General features: G+C 45.0%; 1 protein-coding gene across 1 annotated transcript in view; it reads left to right on the top strand.

The window, feature by feature from the left end:
* ELOVL5 (ELOVL fatty acid elongase 5) overlaps positions 1-26,160 on the top strand; it is an 81,409-nt gene extending 55,249 nt beyond the window's left edge. Inside the window, exons 3-8 of the mRNA XM_059701404.1 lie at positions 958-1,145; positions 17,410-17,487; positions 18,535-18,706; positions 20,434-20,558; positions 23,301-23,435; positions 24,294-26,160. Coding sequence (XP_059557387.1) covers positions 958-1,145; positions 17,410-17,487; positions 18,535-18,706; positions 20,434-20,558; positions 23,301-23,435; positions 24,294-24,437 — 842 coding nt within the window. The 3' untranslated portion in view covers positions 24,438-26,160. The remainder of the gene's footprint in view (positions 1-957; positions 1,146-17,409; positions 17,488-18,534; positions 18,707-20,433; positions 20,559-23,300; positions 23,436-24,293) is intronic.
* The last annotated feature ends 417 nt before the right edge of the window (positions 26,161-26,577 follow it).

Here is a 26,577-nt window from a genome sequence, read left to right on the forward strand (position 1 = left end):
TGCTGCCAGCAGCTACTTAGAACTAATTTTCTTTTCCTCCTCATTCCTGCCTAGGAAATGGGGTGGGAGCAAGGGAGTTCTTTCCTAGACTAAGTAGCTCCCTGGAAACCATGTAGGTCTTCTCAAGCCTCTACTCCTCACGTGGTTCCTTATTACCTTAAATAGTCACTTACTGGTCATTGCTGCTTCACCCTCACTTTAAAAAAATCACTGTGCCCTGTGCTGGTGACCGCTGCGCTCCCAGCAGATGCTGCCTGTCGAATCAGTGACTGTCATTAAGCTGGCTAAGTGGCACATTGCCTCTGAGTCTGCATGCTGGGAGGGCTTGCTGACTCTTGGCTGAGATGGAGGACTTGGGAGTTCAAAGACTGCCGTGTCTAGGGTTTCATTACCCCATGCATAATTTAACAGACCTGGTTGATAAATCCAGTTAATGGAAAATTTAGCTTTCTCTCTTTTTTAAAGGTTTTTTGGAAAGGATTTTTTTTTTTAATATATTTTTATTAATTTTTTTCAGAGAGGAAGGGAGAGAGATAGAGAGTCAGAAACATCGACGAGAGAGAAACATCGATCAGCCGCCTCCTGCACATCCCCCACCGGGGATGTGCTCGCAACCCAGGTACATGCCCTTGACCGCAATCGAACCTGGGACCTTTCAGTCCGCAGGCCGACGCTCTATCCACTGAGCCAAACCGGTTTTGGCGAAAGGATTTTTTAAATTATTATTTTACTTAGCAAAAATCATGAGTAATATACACATTGTTGTTCAGAACGTGTACCAGGGAGCTTCATCTTGGATGACATAGACCGAAAACTCAACGCTTCCTCTTGTTGCTCTGTTGGTAATAGGAACATTAGTATTAGGAAACTATTATAAAGTTGTGGTTAGAGATTTTTTTTTGATATTTGAAAAAGGTTGTGGTGATCACTAACTACTGTTCCTTTATTATTTTCCAGATACCAGAGTAAAAGGATGGTTTCTTCTGGACAATTATATACCTACTTTCATCTGCTCCACCATATACTTACTAATTGTATGGCTGGGGCCCAAATACATGAAGAACAGGCAGCCGCTCGCTTGCCGAAGGATTTTAGTGGTGTATAACCTTGGGCTCACCTTGCTGTCGCTCTATATGTTCTGTGAGGTAGGTCCGAGGTTCACGGGCTTTCTCTCTCTTAACTCTGCTCATGTTGCTATCCTGAGTCGTGTTCCTAAATGAAGAAGGTGGTAGGGGAACTCGGAGAGCAAGTACATTAATATACTTTGAGTGTGTTTGAAAATTGATATTTCAAAATGCCAGCGTTGTTTGCCCTCTGGAATATGTAAAATAGAAGCCTTTGCTATTGATTCTCATGTTTTGTATTATATTTAGAAGTAAAATAAATATTTTAGAAATACTCTTATGCGAGCAGAATAAAGAGTGGAAAATGAACAAAACGTGAAAAACAGATCTGTGAGCACTTTATTATAAGTATTTAATAGATGGTTCTTGTTTGGAGGTGGGGAGGAAGGAAGTGGGTGTTAGCAGTGTTTGGTTGTGTTTGTGGTAAGTCAGCCCCTATCCTGATCTGATAACTGTAAATAGGTTTGAGATTTGACAAATTATTTTTTAAAAGCTAAGAAGAGTGGATAGGAGATCTGTGTTAAGGTTTGAATGGTTTGCATATGTTCAGACCCAGTTATTTCTTCTATATAACTGGAATGTTGGAGACCACATTGATGATCTCAAAGTCAAATGTAGCTTAAATAAAAATGAAAGACAAACCAGAATCAATACTATGTCCTTCCTATTTTGCAAAGTATAGTAATACAGCCTTTAAAAGCTGAGGAGGGCGGGCGGACTGCCCTCCAGTAGTAAGCACAATTTTAGGGGAAGGACTACACCTTTCAGGCTTACAACACAAGTGTCTTACAACACAGAATTATGGCTATATCTGTGAGATGGAGAATTAAGCCATAACCCAAACAGCCACTTTTAAGCAGTCCTGTTCAGATTTTTGACCTTTTATTGTGGCTTTAATTCTCCACGGAGTAGTGAATAAGATAAAGGGGAGAAGGAAGGGGAGTGCTGAATGCAAATCTTAAGATTAGTGTTTAAAGAAAGAATAAATTTGCGTCAGCCTCAAGCTATGATGGCTCCCTGTCTGCGTGTGGCTGGCTGTGTATGAGGATGGATATGGGTGTATAAGCTATTGGGAAACATTGCATTTGATCATCAGAGGTATTGTAGCTGTGGGAGGTCTGTGTCTTGTTCTCCCACACGTATTTCATAAGCCATGGTAACGATTTTGTAACTACAACACTAGATGCTACGTATCATTACTTTTATGCTTGACTCTCTGTCAAATGCTTACAACTCCTCTTTTGCTTTGTTTCTGTCCTATTCTAGAACAAAGGCAGTATAATTAGCCTGCAAGAGGGAGATGGCAGGACTGGAGGCAGGGCCAGTGCACAGGAGGGACTCCTGGGCCCAGCACTGTGCCCATCTCTGTGTGTCCAAGGGACAAAACCGCAGCCAGCTGGCAGGTTTTTTAGAATGAATCATTTACTTTCTCATAATTGATAGATGCTAGAGCTATTTCATTAAGAAAGCTCTTATAGAGTTTCTTATTACATATAGCAGTGGTCTAGAGAAAAAAAATATGTAAGATTATTAAGTCTTATAGAACTTAAGCACCTGATGCCTTGAATGTTTCTCTGACCCTAAGATACAGCAGCAGCTTCATCATGTAACCTCTCTTAAACAGATCATTTCCTGGTGAAGAGAGGGGGGAAGTGCTGCATAAATTGCTGCTTTGTATAAATGAGTGAAAGCATTTAATAAGTATAGATTTTCTTCTGACAGCTTCATGAGCACAATAGAAGGCATTGAGCAGTGCCTGAGCATTGACTATAGAGATTTAAGAAATATACAGAGACGGGAAATAACAATTGAACTCTCAATTTAAAATACATAGAGAAGTCATAGATAAGGGGGGGCAATAATTCCTTAAATCAAATTAAGACTATAAACTGTACCCAGGTCAGATATGCCTGAGTTTGAAATAAGCCCTGGTACTCCAATTTAAACAATAGTTACACTTGGCTTTTTCCCCCCTCTGCACTGACATAATCTCATCAGAAATAGCATGATAACAAATCGTTTGTCAAGTTTTTTAGTTTCATTTTTGCTACCGGTTTTTCTTTTTGTACTTAACACTTATATTCTAGGGACTAAAGCAGGAGGGCAGCCAGGGAGCTGCAGAACAGAACAAGCTGAGGCGGTCGTGGAGCCCAGCGGGCCCTGGTTTCAGAGAAATATCCCAAGAGTTAGAGTTGTTTGCCTGTGGTCACACAATTGACATGGTCATGACTGTTAATCTTCACCCTCATGCTTATCTACATATTTGGGTCTGCAAAGAATTTGAAAAATAAATGTTTAGTCATTGATATTTTTGTTTATTTAATCCTGTGGCGTGAATTCACAGCTGCCTTTGCAAGTTCTAGGTTAAGACAAAAAAAAAGTTGTCTCAACTGAAGCAGACCAGGAGAAATCTTGACAGAAAAGAGATAAGAAGGAAATGGTTGGTAATCGCAGAAACTGTAAAATTGCTAGAAGAAAGTAAATACATGACAGTTTTAACATCGAGTAACAGTTTCAAATGTAGAAAGAAAGTAGACTTGTTCATAGTTTATGCATTTGTTAGGAAGAAAATTAAGAAGAGAGTCGTGGCATTACTTTTACTTATCTCATGAATTTGGTGTTTATTTCCAGGAAAGAGGTCATAGATCCCTGATTAGAAGTATATTTGAACAGTGAGACGTTTTAGATTGAAAGTATAGGACTTTATGCAAGCCTTTTAGCTTTTACTTGTTAAATTATGAGTTGTCTAAGATACAATCAACGGTGATCTTATTTCTTATTCAGAAATAAAATTTGAAGTTATAAGAAACAACTTAGTTTGCATTAACTCAGCTTTGTAAAAGTCCCCCTGTAGCAAACATAAAAATCTTGTGTTCCTTTCCAGAGTCAGGGCATATTTCATCTGAATAAATGCCCCACTGTTTTTGTTAGTTTGGTTTTTTTTAACTATCTGCTTGTCTTTCCCCTTGTCCCAAACCCCAGATTGGGAATCCCCACCTACCCAATGCGAAACTGTGGCTCTTCCAAATTACGGGGCGGGACTTGCATTTCCCTTGGCCCACCCAGCAAGCTGTCTGAGCGGCTTCTGACTCCTTTGTGTGCACATATCAACCATGAGGTTCCCACTTAGGCAGCTGCTCTGTCCTGATGTGGAACCATTTTGGTGTGTCTGCTGTCTTCTCTTTGCCTCAGCATCACCACTAAGCAGAGGGGATCTAAGTGCTTGATTTGTTATAGTCCCTGTTCAGCCTGCTCCCTGCACTGATCTTGCGACTCTTCAGTAGCTGCTGGGGTTAGTATTGCACAGCCCACATGACTTTGGACGGAGAGAACTGCCTGCTAACCTCTCCTTAGGAGGAACCACTGAGCTTTCATAACCTGTCCGTTAGGCCCAGCTCTACTCGACTGCCCCTGCCCCCTCCAGCACCAGGCTCTTTCATTCTTTGGTCCCTACCCCTTAAAAATGCTCTCCTCCTTTCTGACCTAGGCCCACCTCGGTTTGACAGCCTCTGTCTCATTTTTGAGGACTCGATTCAAGGATCGGTTCCCCTGTGAAGCTATGAGGGGACTTAGCTACAGGCATGGTTTTTCAGTGTAGTTTGCTTCCCCATTCCCAAGGAACGCGACACTTTTTTTTCCCATTAAAGGGTTCTGGTGGATGTGCCTCCTCTCACACAGACCACGGGCTTACCGGATGACTGTCCTGACAATGTTTATCCTCATCTTTTCTTCCCTTGTTGGTCTGGTCCACCCAGTGTGTCCTACGCATTAGGATGGAGGAAAGCAAATGCCAGAACCACAGTTTTACTTTCTCTCACAGACAAATCACAGATTACAAATAAGATTATTTTTTTAGTATTTATATGTGTTTATTCCCTTGCAGTTAGAAGTGTATGTTGTGAGTAGTGGGAGAGAATTCTCTGACACACACACATTCAGACATTTAAAGTGTAATTTTAAAACAGTGATTGACAGCTAGGTAGTTAGATTGGCACAGATCCAAACCTTATTCTTACTTTCCTTTTGCAATTTTCACATTCACTTGTAATTTTGGAACTACTTTAAAATATGGAAAATAAAATCACATAAATGATATCTATGCACCTAACAAATATTAACATTTTCTTACTGTTTTGAATTTTTTGTCTGTAAAAGAAAACATTACAAAATACATTTAACTTTCTTCTAAAGTTCATATGTTTCTTCTCTGGATATATTTTTATGCTCTTACTATATATGTATGTATACATGATAATATATAGTATATTCTGAGACTTTTTTTAATTTATATAAATGGTATACTGTTTATACTCTTTTTCAAATAACTTTTTTCAGCTGACATATTTTGAGATGAATCCATGTTGAATTTTAAGGTTAATATATGTGGTTTAATTTCTCTGTGTTATTTCAGTGTTAGAATTCCATTTACCATTTTATCTGTGTGATTTTTTTTATGGACATAAGGTTTCCAATTAATAATTATGTTGAATATCCTTGGATATGTCTCCTTGTGCACATGTGATTGTGTTTTGTTCTGTTTTTACCAGATACTCATATAAGAGTTTAATGACCCAATCTGACAGTCTCTGTCTTTTAGTGGGGAAATTTAATCCATTTTCATGTAGCATGTTAGTTATTTGGAATAATTTGTATCTTTTTGTGTGTGTGTGTACATATTTTCTTTGTCCTTTTTTTGTTTGCATTTTTTTGAATTTCATATATTTTTTCATTTTACCAATTTATAAGTTATTCACTCTAATTCTATTAGTTACCCATATTTTTTATTTTTTGTTAATCCTCACCAAGGATATTTTTCCATTGATTCTTTTTTTTTTTTTTTAGAGAGAGAGAGAGAGTGAAAGGGAGGGGGGAGAGAGAGACAGAGAGGAAAGAGAGAGAAATAGAGAGACATTGATCAGTTGCCTCCGGCATGCACCCCAACTGGTGCTAGGCATCAAACCTACAACCCAGGTACGTGCCCCTGACCAGGAATGGAACCTGCGACCCTGTGGTATGCGGGCCAGTGCTCTAACCATTAAGCTACTGGTCAGGCCTTAACATGCATTCTTAAATTAATAGAGTCTAAAGTGATCATTTCTATTTTCCTAAATAATACATGGAGCTTAGAAAAGTTATTCTCTGATTCCCCATCCTCCATTTTATTGTTAGCAAGTGTTTAGTTCCACCTTTTCCTAAGGTCCTAATCAATCATCATTATCACAATCAATGCTTACTGATTTTTTTCTCTCTCACTATTGATCTGTGAAATCCATTCTTTGAGGTTTAATTGCCTTTTGAAATAGTTCTTTTCTGTAAAGGATACATTCTATGAGTTTCTGTTTGACATCATTTTATTTGTATTTATGCTTGAGCAGTATTTTAGCAGGGTGTAGAATTCTAAGTCTGTTTTTCCTGAGCACTCTGAAGATGTATTCCATTTTTGTACATTTGTAGGTCATCCTTTTCTTTCCAGGTATTTTAAAATTGCATTTAAAAATAAAATAGTGCGCTTAGTCATCCATTTTTATTTACCTCATTCGGGACTGTGCGCCTGAAATCTGAGAATTTGTTTCATTAATTTGAGGAAGTACTCGGCATCTTCTCCTTGACCGCCTTTCTCCCTCCATCTCCAGTGCCTCCTCGGGCTCCATTAGACACGTGTGGGACAGTCTCAGCCTCCACATGCCCTCTCTTTTGTTTTGTTTTTTGTAGCTTTCTATCTCTCTTCTGCATTCTTCTAATTCACTCATACTTTCAATTGTCTAATCTGTTATTTCATTAATTTTTAGTTTCAATGACTATATTTTCTTTCTAAAAGTTCATTGCTCATTCTTTTTTCATACTATAACATGAAACGTTGTTGTTTTTCTCCATGATAGAGATGTAAGGCAGTGATCTCCAAACTGAACCATTTGCTATATTGCTTTTAAAAATATCCTTTAAAAAGGTTTCTTTCAGCTATATCTATGATGCCATGCCTCTGGGAATTAATATTAAATCTACATTAAATTTCTTTACCATTTAAAAAAAAAGTAGAATGGTTTGTTGGGCATCCTGTTAAGCAACTCAGGCTAGCAATTGCTGGGGTCATATCAGGTAAATGTGTCTTCCCAAATAAAAGAAAGATTTTAAAAGGACTAACTTCCTCTTTACAGAATAATTTTTTTTGGGGGGGGGGGGAACATCACCTTGTAATTAGGCGTCAATGCCGTTGGCGTTTTTTTTGGTGATTCATGTAGCATTTCTGTGTTTGTGTTAATAGTGGGGGAGTTGGTTTTGCTTTTGTTCCTTTTGCTGCCTTGCTAGGACCAGACGTCAGTGTTTTCTAAGATTCTTTTGAAGATCTCTGATGCTGCATTATTGGGAAGATGAAAGAAGCTGAGCATTTGAGGGGATGAGTGTTGTGCCTGTGCTCTCTAGCCTCTCTAACTGGGGGGTGGATGCTGTGGGGGTAGCTCCCCAGGCACCTGACAGGAGTTCCCCCCAGGGCTCTGGCTTTGAGCATCCTCCATAGAACCACAGAGCAGTTGCTTTGGAAACATTATATTCTAAACAGTCTTGTTTTTCTTTCCCTTCAGGCTTTCCTAAAATAGATACCTTATTGTGGGAAAATGACATTTGGAAAAACACTTAAGAGACCTTGCAATTGATTATTGAGTTTTATAAAAAAAGTTGTATTTTGTTTGCCAAAATCCTTTGAAAAGATATTTATTATTCTGCTTTTTCCCATTTAAGAGAGGTACAGAAAAGTTGAAACATCTGGTGAGATGAATACTTACCAGGCCTGAGCATGGCCTCAAATGCTTCCCACTCTTCAGTTCCCTTAACAGCTGAAATTCCTTGCTCAGAAAGAACCCTCTCAGGGAGTGGCAGACTCCACGGTTGCTTGCCCCTTCGTGTACCTGGCCCTGCCCTGAGGGAGTGCCATTCAGCGGGGAAAATGGAGAGAAGGATTCGGCCCACACGGCCTTCTCCTCACCCCTCACACCCAGGGGAAGAGACAGGAATGCCTTCCAGTAGAGAGGCAGCTGGGGTTGGTCCAAAGCCCGGCCGGACTCCTCTAAACTGACCCTGCAAACCTGTGTTAACACGGCTGTGCAGCTGGTATAACAGGAGCACATCATCTGCAAACCCTCAGCTGAAGCAAAACAAGGCTGAAAGCCAGTCATTGGGCTGGAGGTCTCTCTCTGTGCAAAGGATGCTCTGGCTGGGGCTTCTGGACACAGTAGGAGCAGCCCCACTTCAGACCTAGTCATGGGCTGTTTGTTGAGTGTTGGAAGCTATTTTGCTATCATTTGGTTAGACTCATAGCAGAGCCTGCCTCATGCCAGGTGCTGGGCTAACTCATTTAATGTTCATCGCACTATTATCACCCCCTTTCTGCAGAGAGAAAGCGCCCGGGTGGACCTGGCATCCAAACCATTGGGCAGCACTGCCTCAAAAAGCTAAATCTTGCTTGAGGTTTTTCTCTCCCCAGCCACTACCACCCCCATGAAATATAAAATAAGTGCTTCTTGCCGGGTATGTGGAAGCAACCTGCCTGAAACCACCTCTCAGGAGGCCCGAGCAGAGAGAAAAGAACTGCCAGCAAAGAGAACCAGGCCTGGAGTTCAGGGAGAGATGCCAGACATACCTGTTCCAGGTTGGGCTTGAGGACAAGCTGTTTCTTTGTGCTTTGTTCTAAAGAATTCTCTAGTGTACAGAGCCTCTCCTTATGACTTAACCAAGAGTATTCCATTCAGCTTTAACCCAGTGGTGCTCCCCGTCATAAGGGGAGTGAAACACTTTTGGAGGTCACGGGTGTCAAGTTATCTTAATGCGCACCCTTATGCTCTGGACCTGAACGGTTTGAAATTCAAAACCACATGCTTTGACCCAACCCTCTTCCGTAACGGCACTGCTGAGATTGACCAGCTAAACACGGGAGGGAACGGGCACATTTAATTTTGGAGGAGCTGATGGTTAATTTTAAACCAAGCATCTGCTGAAGATAAAGATGCAGCTAAAGGGCTACTTTTCCACAGAATTGTTCACGGGTGGAGTAGCCCCACTGTGCCCACTAAGGGTTCACACTCAGGAAGGGCAAGGGAGCTAGGAACATCTGTGCTGAAAATCAGGATTCCTGGGTGCTGGTCCCAGCAGTGCTTCCACGAAGCTGTATAACTTCAGGCCACCCTTCTCTCGCCTGTTTCCTTATGAAAAACATGCGCTTCTACTGGGTCTAAAAATACACACTTGGAAGTTCACCTGGAAGCCAAGTTGTGAAATTATCAACCCCACACACTTGGTGGTATTGCTTAGAAGTGTCCCTCGATACATTCGCATGCCAGCGTGGATTGTGTCTGTCCCGTTACCTCTCATTGCGTTTCTGCGCAGGGGATAATCACCACACAGCTCATCAAGCCATTCTCACCAAAGGAGTTATCTTGCTGCTCTGACATCTTGGGGTGAATGACTGAGAAGGGCCACCCAGGATGACATTTTTCTGCTTATTTTTTAAGTGTTTCAAATGACCTTGTTCCTGGAGCTGCTTTAGCAGCATTCCGGAAGGTACCATAGAAATGGATATCATGCTAAAGGTTATACCTCCTTTGTGGTTAAATGTGGTGTCAGTTGAGAAAAGTCAAATCGCAGCAGTAGAAATGACTCGCTTCATGAACTGTGTCATCCCAGACCCAGCTGTGGCACCCGCCTAACTTTTTCTTGAATTGAGAAGGTGCAGGAAACCATCTTTGGTTATCGAGTTTGTCTCACAGAGAGAGAAGAGAGCTTCTCGCTGTGCGTTAATCATAACTCTTCGCATGCTTATGGCCTGATTCACGCTGGCTTTACTCCGAGGAAGGAGGGAGCAGGTGTGGTTTGTGCGATGCTGCTGTATCTCAGTTACCTGGGAGGAGCCAGGTAGAGTGCGGAGCTCCCCTGGAGTGCTCAGCAGTGTCCAGGGACCTGGGCAGGTAGTGGGAGCTGCTCCTTGTGGCCTCCTTCATGGGAGTACAGTCCTGCCCTCTTCCCACCTGATTCCCAGAAGCCTCACCTTTGTGCAGCCTCCTGGCCCTCCCCCCCTGCGGTGAATTTCCAGGGACTGACCAAGGCAGCTCTTTGGAAAGAAGCCCGGCCTGAGCCCTGGAGGGAAAGATGAGATGTTGACTAGAGCATTGTCTCCTTGCAGGGCTGGAGGGAAGGCCAGGACTTTGCTTGGAAAGCCTCTGGGGTCTGTTACTCACAGTCATGAGTCACCACAGGGTCTTAAAGCACAGAACTGTGTGGTTTCCTTCTGACGGGAATGGGGGGAGAGCATGCTGATACTGGCCGCTTTATGGAGGATGCTCCGAGACTCTTAGATTAGTAAAATTTAATTCAGGTGCTGGTCCTCGTGTGTTGCTATTCTAACCCTTCGGAAGCCCCGGATATTTAAGAATTGAACTTTCCATGCCACCAATATATTTCTTGAAGACTGCTTTTCATCTTGTGAACAGAATTCAGATAAATGTCACGTTCAAACCTCATTGAGATACTTTCTTGTATTCCAGTTCCTCCATTTGAAAAGCAAAAACAAAGCCTTTTTTCCCCCCTACAAATAAAACATCAGACCTGGATCTGGAGGACAAGAGCAGTACCTTGAGCTGCTGTCAGTAGTCCCGCTAATGACTTGTTGGGCACCTCTGTACAAGTGCCCGCGTTGGATTCCATGGAGGCGGGAGCCACAGCACTGCTGAGCTCTTGCAAGCTGCTTCAAACAGACCCATGAACTAGGGCCTAAAAGGGAGCATGTGAGCAAGTAGGTGCAAGTCATGCAGAGTGAGCTTGGAGGAAGAATGGACAGCAGGCTGGAGCGCTGAAGGGAGCAGCCATGAAGAAAATAGTTTTAACCGAACTTTGAAGGGTAGACGGGATTTTTAGAGCTGGAGATGGGGTACGTGGTTGCAAGAGCATCCCAGCTGAAAGGAAGAAAGGAATGGTTGTTGCTTACATTGATTGTGCTTACCCTGCATTCCAGGTGGGATAAGAGAAGCATTGCTCACTCCATCTCCTTTATTTCCCAGCCTTAAGAGGTGGGAGTATTATTTTTATGCTATTTGAACAGTGAGGAAACTGAGGCCCAAAGAGATTAAAATACCTTCCCCAGATCACCCAGCTAAATGTAGTTGATCATCGAGGAGTTAGCCTTGTTCTGGCTAGTGCCCCCCTCTGTGCTCTTCCCCTTGGTCGTGTGCAATGGCTAAGGAGAGGTGGTGGGCTTGGAGGAGGGAGGTGGGTGGGGCCTGCTGTTGGCCAGGGAGAAGGATTAGCATGGAGGATCACTGTGGAAGAATGTGTATTTCTGAATACTGTGCCTAGGATTTAGGGTTTCATTCTGAAGTCAGTGACGAGTCACCAGAGGATTTTAAACACGGAATTCTCTGGGTTGAGTGGCAGCAGTGATCGGTCCAGGGAGTGTTGCAGTGAAGTCTGGCAGAGTGCCTGCAGGAGCCTCTGAGGTAGATGTGTGGTGGGCTCGGCGGTGAGCAGCTTCTGGTTTGTGTACTTGTGTTATGCTTCTCAGTATTGGGAAGTTCACCACCCAAGACCTAAGTTTGAGTTTTTTAGCCTCTAACAGGTGTTTTAGGCAGATTTATTTTGTTGTCATTTATGAGGGGAGCAAATGGGATTTTAGGTTAATTAGCTTAGAGTCGAGGCAATCCCACCTGGATTCCTTGTGAAGGACATTTTAAGAGAAAGGAGGCACGTGACAGAGAGTGCCTTCTGCTCAAGTTAACAGACCCCTCGACTTGTGCCCACGCTTGAGTTCGGGGTGTCAATGTGATTATGGGGAAGAAGTTGTTAAGATAGAAGAAGCAATAGGAGAGAGAGAGAGAGCAAAGGGGGCTTTGGAGATAGGTTCAGGGAGTAAGCTTGGATGAGGTGCTGCTGCCCACTGCTCTCCCGATTGCAAATTTTGTGGGGTACCTTAGAGTCTAGGAGAAAAAGAACAGAGATACAAGGCATGGGCGTGCTCAAGCAAGAGCATGCCATGGGTCCTGCAGATGGCTGCTACTTGTGCTGGACTTGGAGGTGGTGTCCAGGAGAGGCCTAGCTGCAAATCAAGGCTGGCTGCTGCTAGTGCTGGGACTGTGGCCACTTAGCGAGTGGTACTGGACACGCCAAGGCCAGATGCTTGTTTGAGAGATTTTAGGAAAATCTGAAGCATGAGCCAAGATATGCCATTTGTATGGAAAAGCCACTGGAAACAGCTTGGGTGGGTGGGGTTTCAGGGAATCACCAGGGTGGGCAAACAGTGTGAGCCAGGTGGGAGACTCAGAAATGGTGCCTGCCTGTCAGCTCTATGGGGAAAGAGCTCAGCAAAGGAACAATGGCCTCTGTCTGCACTTCTGTCTGGGAGAAAGCTGCCCCTCTGCTTCTCACCCTGAAGCCAGACAATTCACTTCCTCCCTGTCTGTCTCCAGTTCCTTTCAAGCTGCTCCCCAGAGCTGGAGCTCAGAGGGAGTGAGTCTGAGTAAGTCGGTGAGCAGGCCCTTTAAGAGGAACCGCCTGGGACTCCAGAAGCCTTCCATCTCACTCAGCCTCAATCCCTGGTTTTTACATCCCAAAGTTATGGGGACTTCTCTTTCCAGCCCCAACCTTGGGATGGGGCACGGGGGAAGCTGTTGTGGGACTGGGACCCCTTGCTCCTCTGGGGGGGCCTCTGCAGCCAAGATATCCCTCCTGATTTTTATCCACCACACGTGGGTGTGAGACCAACCGTTCGATGCCTCTGCCCCTCCTGTCAGTCTTGATGTGGCTTCTCCTTTCTATCCTTAGTTGTAAGACTTCTCCCAACTGCACTTTGGACTCCGGCTTTTTATCTTAATTCCTGGGACTTCTGATAGGTCTGCATGTAGTATGCTTATCTGGCCATAACTTTTGAGAGTTGTATAAGACCAAAAAGATAATATACCTTCTAATAAATTACCTTGTGGGTGCTGGTCTTTCAAAGATCAGATGAAGAAATCTTAACATAGAGATTGTAGAAAATGAGAACGGAACCTTTAGAGATATTTAGTCCAACCTTGTCTTTTTACAGTAAAAACAACCAAGGACTAGCTCAGGGGTGGGCAAACTTTTTGACTCGAGGCCCACAATGGGTTCTTAAACTGGACCGGAGGGCCGGAACAAAAGCATGGATGGAGTGTTTGTGTGAACTAATATAAATTCAAAGTAAACATCATTACATAAAAGGGTACGGTCTTTTAGTTTTATTCATTTCAAACGGATCCCGTGGGCCATAGTTTGCCCACGGCTGGACTAGCTGGTCCTGGGCCTCCTGGATGGAGAAGGTTGCCCACCTGGCCCTGGCACTGTTCTTCTGCCTTATGATCCCCGTGCCTCCATCATAGAATGATGCCTCCCCTCCTGCACTCTAAGTCTGGTTGACCTTTGTCCATGGAAAACTGTGTTAACTCTTAATGCTTTTTATGTGTAGAAGATGACAAAGTAGAAGGAAGCAACGAAAAGGAAGTGAATGGAACAGTCAGGTTCTAAGCAGGGGGTTCAGTGGCTACACCCACAGCCAGAATTACTTCTGAGCTCTGACTGGGGAAGGTTTAGCAATGTGTCTTTAGACCCTTGCAATCCTTTGTTCCCTGAGGGAGCTGCTCCCCCAGTTAAACTCTGCTCAAAGATAGGGGCATGGGGGAGGCTCTGGAGTCCTGTGTTCTCAGTTCTATCTTTCTCAAGGCACTGGGATGTGAATCATTTCTTTTTTTTTTTTTTAATTAAATCTTTATTGTTCAGATTATTACATTTGTTCCTCTTTTTTTTCTCCCCTCCTCCCAGTTCCCGCCCCACCCTCCGCCCTCACTCCCCACCCACTGTCCTCATCCATAGGTGCACGATTTTTGTCCAGTCTCTTCCCACATCTCCCACACCCCTTTCCCCCACAAGAATAGTCAGTCCATTCCCTTTCTATGTCCCTGATTCTATTATAATCAACAGTTCATTCTGTTCATCAGATTATTTATTCACTTGATTCTTAGATTCACTTGTTGATAGATGCATATTTGTTGTTCATAATTTGTATCTTTACCTTTTTCTTCCTCTTCCTCTTCTTAAAGGATACCTTTCAGCATTTCATATAATCCTGGTTTGGTGGTGATGAACTCCTTTAGCTTTTCCTTATCTGTGAAGCTCTTTATCTGACCTTCAATTCTGAATGATAGCTTTGCTGGATAAAGTAATCGTGGTTGTAGGTTCTTGGTATTCATCACTTTGAATATTTCTTGCCACTCCCTTCTGGCCTGCAAAGATTCTGTTGAGAAATCAGCTGACAGTCGTATGGGTATTCCCTTGTAGGTAACTGAGTTTCTTTCTCTTGCTGTTTTTAAGATTCTCTCTTTGTCTTTTGCTCTTGGCATTTTAATTATGATGTGTCTTGGTGTGGTCCTCTTTGGATTCCTTTTGTTTGGGGTTCTCCGCGCTTCTTGGACCTGTAAGTCCATTTCTTTCACCAGGTGGGGGAAGTTTTCTGTCATTATTTCTTCAAATAGGTTTTCAATATCTTGCTCTCTCTCATCTTCTGGCACCCCTATAATTCTGATGTTGGTACGCTTGAAGCTGTCCCAGAGGCTCCTTACACTATCCTCGCATTTTTGGATTCTTTTTTCATTTTGCTTTTCCGGTTGGATGTTTTTTGCTTCCTCGCATTTCAAATCATTGACTTGATTCTTGCGCTCCTCTGGTCTGCTGTCGGGCGTCTGTATAATATTCGTTATTTCAGTCCGTGTATGCTTAATTTCTAGTTGGTTCCCCAATATAAGATCGAGGGTCTTATTAGTTTTCGTGTAGATCTCATTAAGTTTATCGGCAGCTTCTAAACAGTTCTTGAGAGACCTTAAAAGTGTGGTTCTGAACTCTATATCTTCCTTTGACAATTTTGTCCTGTTTCTTTGTCTCCGCATTTTGTTATGCTTCCTTGGTGCACCCCCTAGTGGTCTTTGTTTGCAGTCTTATAGTTAAATCTTGATTGTTGTAGCTAATCCCAGGGAGGGTTTGACCTCCAGGCCAAGTGGCTATGAGAATCAGCTGTGTCAGCAGTGAGAGAACTTCTGTCCTCTAGGGAGGTGCTAATCTAGCCTTTGCCTGAGGCTATCCGGCAAATGCCTCTGTGCAGGGCTTGGGCGGGGTGGGTCGCACAGGATCAACAGGGTGGGCCGGAGAGAGCAGTTATGGCGGCTCTCAGTCCTGTCCCCAGGGGCTCTGCCTCTCTGAGTCCCAGCACCCGCTGCAAAGCTCGGAGAGAAAGCTGCACTCACTCTGACCGAAGCCAGACAGTCCCGCTTCTCCCGTTTGAGTCTGGGTCCCTAAAGACTTGCCCGGATCTGGAACTCAGAGTCTGCGACTCCCTCCCGATTGAAAACAACAACCGCGCCCTCGGCCGCCAGCCCGCTCTGCGCACTCCACACCTCAGAATTTGACTTCAGCACTGTGCCTCCTCTGAGTGTCCGTGTGCGTTTCTCTTTCCTCCTAGTTGTAGGACTTCCACTCAGCCAGCGTTCCTGTAGTTCTGGGTGATGTCCCTTCCGTTTTTTGGTTTCACTTTTGAAGTAGTTGTTCAAAGCAGCAAACTCCGGCATCAACCTATGCCGCCATCTTGGTTCTCCTCTGAATCATTTCTTATTTGAAGTTAAGGAGCTCCAAATCAGTGGTAACCACTCCTAGTTACACATCAGAATTACCTTGAGAGCTTTGTAAAAGGCTCCTCAAGACTCTGGTTTAATGGTCTGGAGGAGGCTAGAAGTTAGCACTTGTTACAAGCTCCCCAGGTGATCCAGTTATGCAGCTAGAATGGGAACTACAGCTTCCGGCTAGTGGTTCTTACCCTCTAACTGCATCTGATCACTCGGAAAGCAACCAACCTGTTGTCGCACCACTGGGCTTCACACCCAGAAATTTCTGACTCAGTGAGAAGTGTGGTGTGGGGCTTGCGATTTCTAACAAATTCCTGGGTGACGCTGCTGCTGCTGCTGCTGCTGCTGCTGCTGCTTTGGGACCACACTTTGTAAACCACAATATTAGACTCTGAAAGGTTCTGTGATCCAGGACTTGGAGGCCCTGCCTTGATGGTCCATCCCCAGACTTTTCGTTCTGAAGGTCTGGAGTGGGCTCAAGAATTTGCGTGTCTTAGACGTTCCCATGCGGTATAAGCACCCGGACTGGGGAACGCACCTAGAGCACCAGGGCCATTCCTTGGGTTGGACGCTGGGATGAGATCAGGCACAAGGCAGGCCACCTCAAATTTCTCCCCATCTGGTGCCAACTGGCCACCTGCAACACCATCACCAGGAACATCCGAGGTTGCCCTAGGCTTTAGGGGGAAGCAGGGACCTACAGTTTACCTGGACAAAGAATAGCATCTCGAGAGTGTTTGTTGTAGTAGACAGTGGACATGCACAGGGTGGTCAAATCAGACATTTCCTCTGGAACGTTGGAGTCCGTCTGTGGGTCTCTTCTAGGCCAGGTGTCCTTACTATGGGCACATGAGGACACAGGCCCCCAAAGTGAGCTGCAACCTAGAGCTTGCACCCCAATTCTGGGGTTCTTTCCCACTGCGGCAGGTGAATTCTGAGGAATGGGCACAGCTTCCTCAGTCTGTAGAGGTCTAATGCATGGATCCAGAAGATGACACGGCCTCAACAATGATGAGGCTGGACTAAATGACCCCAGACTTATAGCAGTGGTTCCCCGAAGTGTGAGCATTTGTTAGAAATAAGAATTCTTAGAGCCCACCCCAGGTGTCCTGCTGCTGGATCAGAAACCCTGCCAGCGATCTGTGTGGTAATATGCCCTTGAGGTGACGCTGGTTGGACATAGGTTTAAGAAGCAGTGGCTGAGGAAAAGGCTGTGTAGTGATGTACCCTGAGGCACTGGGGGCAGGACTGGGAGCCTGCGGTTGGGTTTGTGGAGGCCTTGGAATTGGCAGGGTGCTGTGATGGCCTCAGGAATCAAGGAATCTGGAGGAAGTCAGCTTGGAAAGAAGCGGCTTGGAAAACTGCAGCCAGGAGTGCTCCCGGGTGCACTCCTCCTTCTATCACCCGGTCCATCCCTTGTGAAACTGAGGCTCAAGTCATTTCAACTTAAGCTTTATTCACACTCCCCTGTCATTATGTGTTTTGCTCAGAGCAAACTTGCCTCAGCCAGCCCAAGGTCAATTTTCAGTGATTCTGAAACTAATGAACTTCCATTGATCAGGGCTCTAATGTTCTGATAGTGTTGGTAATTGGTTTTTCTTCTTCTTTTTTTTTTTTTGTAGTTGGTGACAGGAGTATGGGAAGGCAATTACAACTTCTTCTGTCAGGGTACACGCAGCGCGGGCGAAGCAGATATGAAGGTACTGTCCCTCTTTTTTATTTTAAATCGTTTTTTTAAATTTAAAAAATTGCACAAAAGACAAAACGGCTTATAACCTCACTGTCCAGGTCATCCCTGTTGACATTTTTAAGAGAACCTTAAAAAGCAGTATGTACACATAATAATGAAATTTGAACAACATGTAAAGGTATAAAATGAAAACTAAAGTTTCCTTCTCTGCAAAAGTAAGTCCTATTAACAGATTCCAGGGGGAAAATGCATGCATTTACCCATAGTTATGCATTATTTATGTAAATGGGATCACAGAGTAATGTTTGTTCCTCTGAGCGTCCTCTGCGTGGCGGCCGTCAGATTCTGACTCCCTCCCTGCGTTTGTTCTGACATAAAAGGCTGAAGCGAGCTCTGCAGGGGCAGCCATCTCCTTAGAGCACCTCGCGACACATTCAGGTGGGCGGGGACCTGACACTGAAGTTCCAGTTCCTTTTTCTTGGCCTCATGTCCTGTCACCGCCCCACGCCAGCCCCTGAAATCAGGAGTCCCTTTCAGGTGGCTTTTCTGTCCCGATGGCTCCACAGGCTCTGAAGAAAACAGGCCGACTCCAGTGTTTTGAACTATGAAGCCCCCTGTTTTTTAGTCTTGAAGGGTGTCAGTGGGCCTTTTAAAACCTTCCCTGCTGTTATTTCAAACCTCCCCACACCACGCTCTTTGGTTATAAAGCCACTTCTGAGCCACCAGCAAGTGGCTTTAACCAACGGTCTGCAGGGGCCAGCAGGGGGCTTGGGCTTCTTCGAGGCAGCATGGGGCTCTGGGGTGTCGGGAAAGGTGTCAGAGGAGATGTCCCAGAGAAACATGGACGCCCTTCGTCCTGGATCCGAGCCACACGCGGCTCTTTGGCCCCTTGAGTGTGGCTCTTCCTAAGCCTTAGGAGAACCCTCATTAAGTTAATAACATTGTACCTACCTATATAGTTTAGGTTTAAAACATTTGGCTCTCAAAAGAAATTTCAATCGTCGTACTGTTGATATTTGGCTCTGTTGACTAATGAGTTTGCCGACCGCTGTCCTAGATCATCCGTGTCCTCTGGTGGTACTACTTCTCCAAACTCATCGAGTTCATGGACACCTTCTTCTTCATCCTGCGCAAGAACAACCACCAGATCACGGTCCTGCACGTCTACCACCACGCCTCCATGCTGAACATCTGGTGGTTCGTGATGAACTGGGTCCCCTGTGGCCACTGTGAGTCTCACATGGAGGGGGCTTGGAGACAGGTGTGAGCAAACACTCCGAACTGAAATGAGGGCTCGTAGGCAAGGAGCCGTTTCCGTAGATTTGTAGGTCAAGCACTGGCGTGTTGTGTCCGGGATGCTCCTAATGAGAGTCTGTGTGGCCCGTGCGCTCAGTATGCAGCCATGACCTTTTCCTAGTTGAGTGAAGGGTCTGTGCTGATTTGGGAAGGAGGAGTGAAATAGTAAATCCCCAGCCCGGGGCATGTTAAGAAACAGGGACAGTGTTCTCTGCCATGAGCGCGGCAGTTCCAGGCTATTTCTAATACTTCTCTGCCACGTGGAAGATGTTGGACTGGCGGGCAGGCCCGGAAGATGCAGTCACACCCTGAAGGGAGCGCCAGAGAAAAGGCTAATTATGAAATAGAGCTTTTGCTGTGCGTTGCATCAGGGAATCCGCACATATTCTAATGTCATGACCCTCACGTTCCATGAAACACCTTGAGCAGGATGTGGGTGGCTTTGGAAAGCTTGTGATCGGAACTCCGCTGTTACCGTCAGAGAGTATGGTGTCACCTTCGGGCTCAGCGTGGGAGTTCTCACAAATGTCCCGGTCAAAATTCCTGTCATTCATCACTGACAGATTTGACTGGAACCTTTAAGCCCATTCTCATTTTTTTTTTTTCTCCTGGGATAGCACTGCCTTTAATTCAGTCAGCCCACCAAGATTCACACAGACATAGAATTTTAGAACTAGACAGGACTTCCCACGTACAGCTCCTTTCAGCTGAAGAGAAAACCGAGCCGGTAGGAGGGTTGGTGCAGGACCCTCACTAGTCTTGTTTCTTTTCTCACCATTGATACTTTATGGCTGAGGATTAACTGACTTAACTTTCTCACAGAAACAGCACCTCATTACCTTTGAACAGTGTTTTACATTTTCCAAGAACTTATAGGATGACAGATTTTAAGCTGGCCCATGAGAAACAGAGAATGGATGTGACTTGTCCCGTGTCACACAGCCAGGTGCTGTCATAGCCAGGGATACAGACTCATTCCCCGAACCCAGCTTTGTTCACCTCCGACTGCACGGGAAAAGCCAGACAGCTTTGGTTGCCTGCTGTGGAGGAGGCGGAGGACAGAGAGTCTTAAAAACAAAACGAAACAAAAAAAAACTTGTAAACCCTACTAGAAATTAAAAATCATGTGATAAAGGCGGGCCTTTCATCTCTAAGGACTGGACTCTTATCTGTATTAGCAATAAAAATATATGGCCTCAGTACTGCAGTCCTGGAGACTAATTAGGAAGGACTTCAAAGGCCTCTCCAACGCTCAGACATGTGCAGGGACAGCCAGCTCTGAACACAGCGCCCATCGCTGTCTTCCCAAGCCTTCCGCACAGCAGCCTGGGGCCTGGGCTTGCAGAGAGAAGCAGCTGCCTCAGTCATGGGTGAGGCTCCGGCGGCACAGCCTTTAGGTGTCGGAGCAGGGCAGGTGCTGTGTTAGATGCCCACCTGGAAGCTACAGCTGAGCCTGGGCATGGAGCACCTGATGACTGCCCGGCCACGTGGAAATTGAATTCCGATCACACATCTGAGTAGTGCTGCTGCAGTGTTTGCTGGCCCCTGTTCAGAATCCTCTGATTTTCAGATTTAAAAAGAATCTTGGGTTTTATTTTATTACTTGTTATGTATAAAACACTGATGCACCCTCCTCTCCAAACCCTCTCTGTCCCTGCAGCTTATTTTGGTGCCACACTTAACAGCTTCATCCACGTCCTCATGTACTCATACTACGGTCTGTCTTCTGTCCCTTCCATGCGTCCGTACCTCTGGTGGAAGAAGTACATCACTCAGGGGCAGCTGGTGAGTGACTCGGCCTCTGTCCCCAGCAGTCGCTGCGGGGCTCACAGAGCTCTTCCTGGGGGTGCTCTTGCCGCCTTCCTGGCGTGATTGTTGTTTAATAGCACCCACACTATGCCTTTCCCACCCTTTCTCATTAGTTCCAATTAAAAGTGGGCAGAGCGGGGAATTTTCTTCATTTTGATCGATGGTGCCATGGTGCCCTTGGGTGTACAGCTCGTCGAGTTGCAGAACCAGGACTAGAAGCTAATTTTCTGACTTCAAGTTCAGTCATTGTTCTTAGTTTGTGCACAAAGCATGTGTGCATATGTGTGTCTGTCTAGGTCTTCTAACTATAATCCAGAGTCCAAAGGGAAAGCTATCTGCCTGTGTTCCCAGGAGTCTGAGAAGGAGCCGTGGAGTGGCATGAGTGTAGGGTGCTTGTAGCTTGGTAGGCAGCGAGGATATTTGCTAAGGCAGATGCGGTGACCTCTCAGCTCCTGGGTGATGGAGCGCCTGGGGGTGAGAATGACACCCGCTGTGCTCTGAAGCCCTCCCAGGGTTCGCCGTGCCCGGGACACCAGCAGCTGTCCACACCTGCTGCTGATTTCTCACCATCCTTTCCTTAAGCTTCCCTAGTTGTCAGTATCTTATAGACCCCTATTCCTCTCCCCTCGTGAATTCTTCCACAAACGCGTGATTAATACGATCGCTACTAATGATACTGACATTTGTGGAATCGACGATGTCGGGCACTCGTGCTAAGTATAAGCACGCAGTTTGACATGAACTGTTCCGGTAGCCTGATCTCATGTTATCCCCATTTTGCAGGAAAGGGGCCTGAAGCAATAGGCCCAAACTAGCCAATGGGGGGCGGGGAGACGGGGGACGTTAAACCCTGGACCTGGACCTGGCCCTGCCTGTTAACACAGTTTTCTAAAGAAACCAAGCGGGTTCAGATCCCTCCAAGTTGATAGAGATTTTTCAAAATTTAAAAATAACAATCTGGGAAAACAAATCAGAGAGCTGAGCTACTGATGTGTGTGGCATTTCATTATCACTTCCTGCTGGCAGCTCTACAGTCCTTGTGAGCTTTTCCTCACCCCCACCCCCACCCCCAAACCCACCCCCAGGAAGGATAATTGTTCCTTCACTTTCTCGTTACACTGGAAGAGCAGCGAGGAGGAGATTGGCGTGCACCACACAGCTGCAGGTCCGCAGAAGCAGAATTTAAAAGAACCGACCGAGGAAGTTGGCCTCCGAGGAGGCTCTGCCCTTTGGGGCAGAAGGTCGCACCCAGTTTGCCCAGGTTTATTTTGAGCACTTCTCCTAGTTATGACTCAACCTAGAGTCCTTACCTTAAAAAGGAGAAGAAGAAAAAGAAGAAACCAGTTTTTTATTTAGGAACACTGGTAGCTGGGCCCCAAATCCAGCGGGCAGAGCCCCGCCCTCTGTATTATTCTTCCTGAAGATGCTTCCTCCAGCAGCCACACTTTATTTTAACACCCTTGCCTCGGTTTCCCAAGCACTTCCACATGCTTTTCAAGACTTACTCATCAAAAACATTCTATGGACTTCGCATTATATCCTGATAAGAGTTTAAATCTACTTTGTTGGGAGCCATGGCACAAGCAACTCCATCTTAGAAACTAGAAGTCTCTAGTTCCCAGTTGCTAGAAACTAAACGTTAGAAGTCTCTAGTTCCCAGTTGCTAGAAACTAAAAGTTCCAGTTCCCAGTTGCTGGAAGCCACGCGTGTCCTGTAGCTAACAATTAAGAATCCGTCACACACCACTTGTCACACACCACAAGCAAATAGCTGCCACTTGCTGATAGGCTATTATTATAAGCTTTGCTACCCACCCCCGTGCCTGGAACAATATATATTCTGCCGCTGTAAAATAAAAATTTTGAGGCTTGATCAGATTCTTGTCTTGCCTCCATTCTCTCGTGTCCCTTGTTTGTCTCATTCTCCTAGGGTGTCTCTTCGTTCCCCCATTGTTGTCCCGCGGGCTGGGACACTACTTGTCAGCCTTCACCAAACTTAAAGGGAACAGAGACAAGGAATAGGGAACGTGTCCAGCGGGATCGGACATTCTGCAGTGACATCACTGGTTCCCTTTACGCATGCGCCCCACTCCCTTCCTCCCTAAAAAAAAACAACTTGCATCTCTCTCTACTATGGCCCTGAAGTTTCAGTGTGTATTTTGGTGGTGGTTATTGTTTTCTTTTTGTCTCCAGCTTCATTGAGATATAAAATATTGTATAAGTTAAAGGTGTACAGCAAGCATGTGAAACTCAAAGGCTAACACAGGCCAAATAAACGAGACATGTGGTCCACGGGCCACGAGTTTGACATGCTTGGTGTACAGCATAATGAGTTGATAATATGTGTGTTTTATGAAATGATCAGCATAGTATGTTCAGTTAACATCCTTCACCTCGTGTAGTTACAGGGGTTTTTTCTTGTGATGAGAACTTTAAGAAGTACTCTGAGCAACTTTCAAATGCACAAGACAGTATTGTTAACTATTCCCTGAATTTCAGGAAAGGTGGTTTAAGTAGCTTGGAGGGGAGGAAGAGTGCACATAAGACAGAAAGATAAATAGTTTGGGATGAGTTTAGTGTCTGCTTCGTGTTGGTGGTCCCTACAGAAAGGTAGATGAGTGTAATTCACAAGTGGGGGGTGCAGGGTAGGGAGCCAGTCTGGCATGGCTCCTTGTCCACGGCTGTGCCCGAGGCTCACTGTGTCCTCTCTTTCCCCCAGATTCAGTTTGTGCTGACAATCATACAGACCACCTGCGGGGTCATCTGGCCATGTTCGTTCCCTCTTGGTTGGTTATATTTCCAAATCGGATACATGATTTCCCTGATTACTCTCTTCACAAACTTCTACATTCAGGTACGTCTCCCTCCTCGGTGGCAGTTGGGCTGTGGGGCTTTATCAACAGAGGCCATCGTCTGTCCATCTCAGGGGGGCGGGTAGATGCCCTGCTGTGTGCCGGGCAGTGGGCACTAACTTAGTCACAGTGGCAGGGCAGCCCCCGCCTTTGGGAGAGGAGGGTCCCTGCTAATGTAAAAGATGCTAAATCTGTTCCGGACCTCCCGAGTTCTAGGTTTTGGGCAAGGGAGGTTTGGGATTTATATGGAAAAGCAAAACTGTTCAGCAAGTTCCTGTGTCGCTTCCCTTAAGACCTGCGGCAGACACGTGTTAGGTGATTTTCAGCCAGAAGTCTCACAGCCCCGCTGCTCTGAACCTCACAGCTAAATTAAATGTCCAAAGAAATTTCCATTATAGTCCATCAGCTATAGATAGAAATCTGCCCTTTGTCCCAGTTTTCTTGCACATCCACTTCTCGTTTGGAGCCCAGCTCATTTCCAAGGGCATGATGTAATGCAGGTTCTTGCTCACAGAGGGGTCCACTTAGGGCAGATTATCTCCGGTGGAGTCTGACCACTTTGCAGCCACTGCTGGTTCCCCTGCCTCCATCACCCCTGGATGACGTGTGTTCAGGCTCCCGTAGGCAGTATCTGTTCCAGGGCAGGCACAGGCTGTCAGAAGCCAGGACCGAGGCCACAGATGCTCGGGCGGTAGCACGTGGTCGTGTCTCGCAGCCACCTGGCAGCTCAGCCACGATTCCTCTTCCCTGTGCTCCCCTGTACCTTGATTCACACATACCTGCAGGGAAACTGGGTTAGTGTTAGGGCGCCACCCTCGCATAGCACGGCCGCGTGCTGCTATTTGCCCTGTGTCTTTTAGACTTACAACAAGCAGGGATCCTCCCGGCGGAAAGAGCACCTGAAGGACCACCAGAATGGGTCCCTGGCCGCTGCCAACGGACACACCAACAACTTTTCATCCCTGGAAAACAATGTAAAGCCAAGGAAGCAACGGAAGGATTGAGGTCGAAGAGTCGCAAACCTCCCAACCAGGTCGTCTGATTGTAAGCACAGTATGAGTTGTGCCCGATGCTCGTTAACAGCTGCTGTAACTAGTCCGGCCTACAATAGTGTGATTCATGTAGGACCTCTTTCATCACTTCAAAACCCCTAGGAAATGTATTCAGATTTAGACAAGTAGGCATAAGATTTTTAACATTTCTGGGCTCTCACTGACCCCCGCCATGCTGCGGAGGGAGTGTTATTGTAGTAGATGACACTGCTGTTGCCTTATTAGTTATAACATGATAGGTGCTGAATTGTGATTCACAATTTGAAAACACTGTAATCCAAACTGTTGTGTTTTTATTTTTACTGTAGATCATGCATGTGATTGTAAATTTGTACAATGTTACAGTAGAGAAACACACATGCCTTAAAATTTAAAAAGCAGGGCCCAAAGCTTACTAGTTTGAATTAGCATACGTTTCAAGTTTTGATTCATTTTTAATAGCTCTGATTAGAAAAATCAAAGACCGTGGTTTATGAAATTAGCATGTGACACATTTTCAGGTGACTTGTATGTATGAAATCAGAAACGACACCTTCGGTTTTGTAATACTGGCTTTAAATCAGGCAGACTCAAATCTAGTGGAACAGTCAGTTTAACTTTTTAACAGATCTTATTTTTTTATTTTGAGTGCCACTATTAATAATGTAAAAAGGGGGGAGCTCTAAAGCAGTCTTGATGAAACAAATATATATTCTTTATCTTCAAGATTTTAGGAAGTGTGTAGGATGAGTAGGCCATGTGTCATTTATGAATTGCTAAGTGTTTTTATACGGGAAACAGAGCCCATTTTGCTTTTTCCACTCGTGAGAGAGAGGAGATCAACTTTTCAAGTGGGAGGACTGATTGTGTAACATGTGACAGACTCCCACAGATGAGCCATGGTTGCCAGGGTCCAGACAAAGATTGATTTCTGTACTGCTATCTGTTTTGACACAAACTTCCTTTTAAAATGTGCCTCGCTTACCAAAATTAATAAAGGGTGGGGGGGAGGACCTTCCATAAAAAAAGAAAAATGTAAGGTAAAATTAAACAGATAGCTGTAGCATAAGAGAGCTGGGAAATTGGACAGAGATCATTTGTTTAATGTAAATCTAGCAGCACCTGTCGTGTTTTCTGCTTAGAATCTAAAGGTTTGTTCAGAACTGCTTGTTTAAAAAGAATAGAGTACCTTGTAAAGTCATGTCTCACACCTGTGAGGAGGCAGTGGTCAAACAGATACGGACTATTGTGTGTGTCATTTTAAAGTGTTGGAAGTCAGTCTTTGAATACCTTTTCCATTGGAGGAAAAAATATTCCTTGAACCACTCGTGACCATCTTAGAAAGTCATTGACAATGTATAAACGAATTGTTGGTTTGGTATTTATGTAAATATCATGCTTTAATTTTGCACATTCGTATTTTAGGGAGCCAGGTGGTTCTCTTATTAGTCTTGTGGGTTTTCTGTTTGGAAGGAGTCACAGCATCTGTTTACATTTACCTGATCAAATCTAGAACGTGTATATTTGTAAATGTGTGTCTTCCTAGGTACTAGTTTGCGAAAGTCTTTACATATTTCAAACAGAAACTATAACATTCGGTAGTGTGCTGTCAAAGTGTGCTTAGCTCATCTGGATATTCCCACACTGTTGCAAAAGGTCCGAACATTAATCATTAAAACATTTTTGATTACCTGTGCTTGTGTTCTACATTGTTTCTGTGCTGCCAATTATGAAAGACTGGGGGGAAATCCACTCTCTTCACCTTCGCAGAACTCACGCATACAGATGTCAGTAATTTGGTGTGAAAAGTTACGTTGCCCAGCTCACAGGAGGAGGGATCTCCACACAGAAAGGCATGGTGGTGGTTCCTCCCTAATTCCTTCTTCTGCCTTTTCCCACAAAGGTCCTGGCTCTAAGAATACTCCTTTTTCCTTTCTTCCTTCTCTTCCCACTCCCTCTCTACTCTCCAGGCTGTTAAAGTTACTTTCCTAAGTCGAGACCAGAGCATGTCTTTAGTGTAGAGAGCCAAACAGTATACCTGGTTTGCTGACCCCTACTCTAAAGTACTGAGGCCCCTGCTCCCAAAGCTGTATCACTTTCTTTGCCAAAGACC

Source organism: Myotis daubentonii, chromosome 6 (assembly GCF_963259705.1).
Source record: "Myotis daubentonii chromosome 6, mMyoDau2.1, whole genome shotgun sequence".
NCBI lineage: Eukaryota > Metazoa > Chordata > Mammalia > Chiroptera > Vespertilionidae > Myotis > Myotis daubentonii.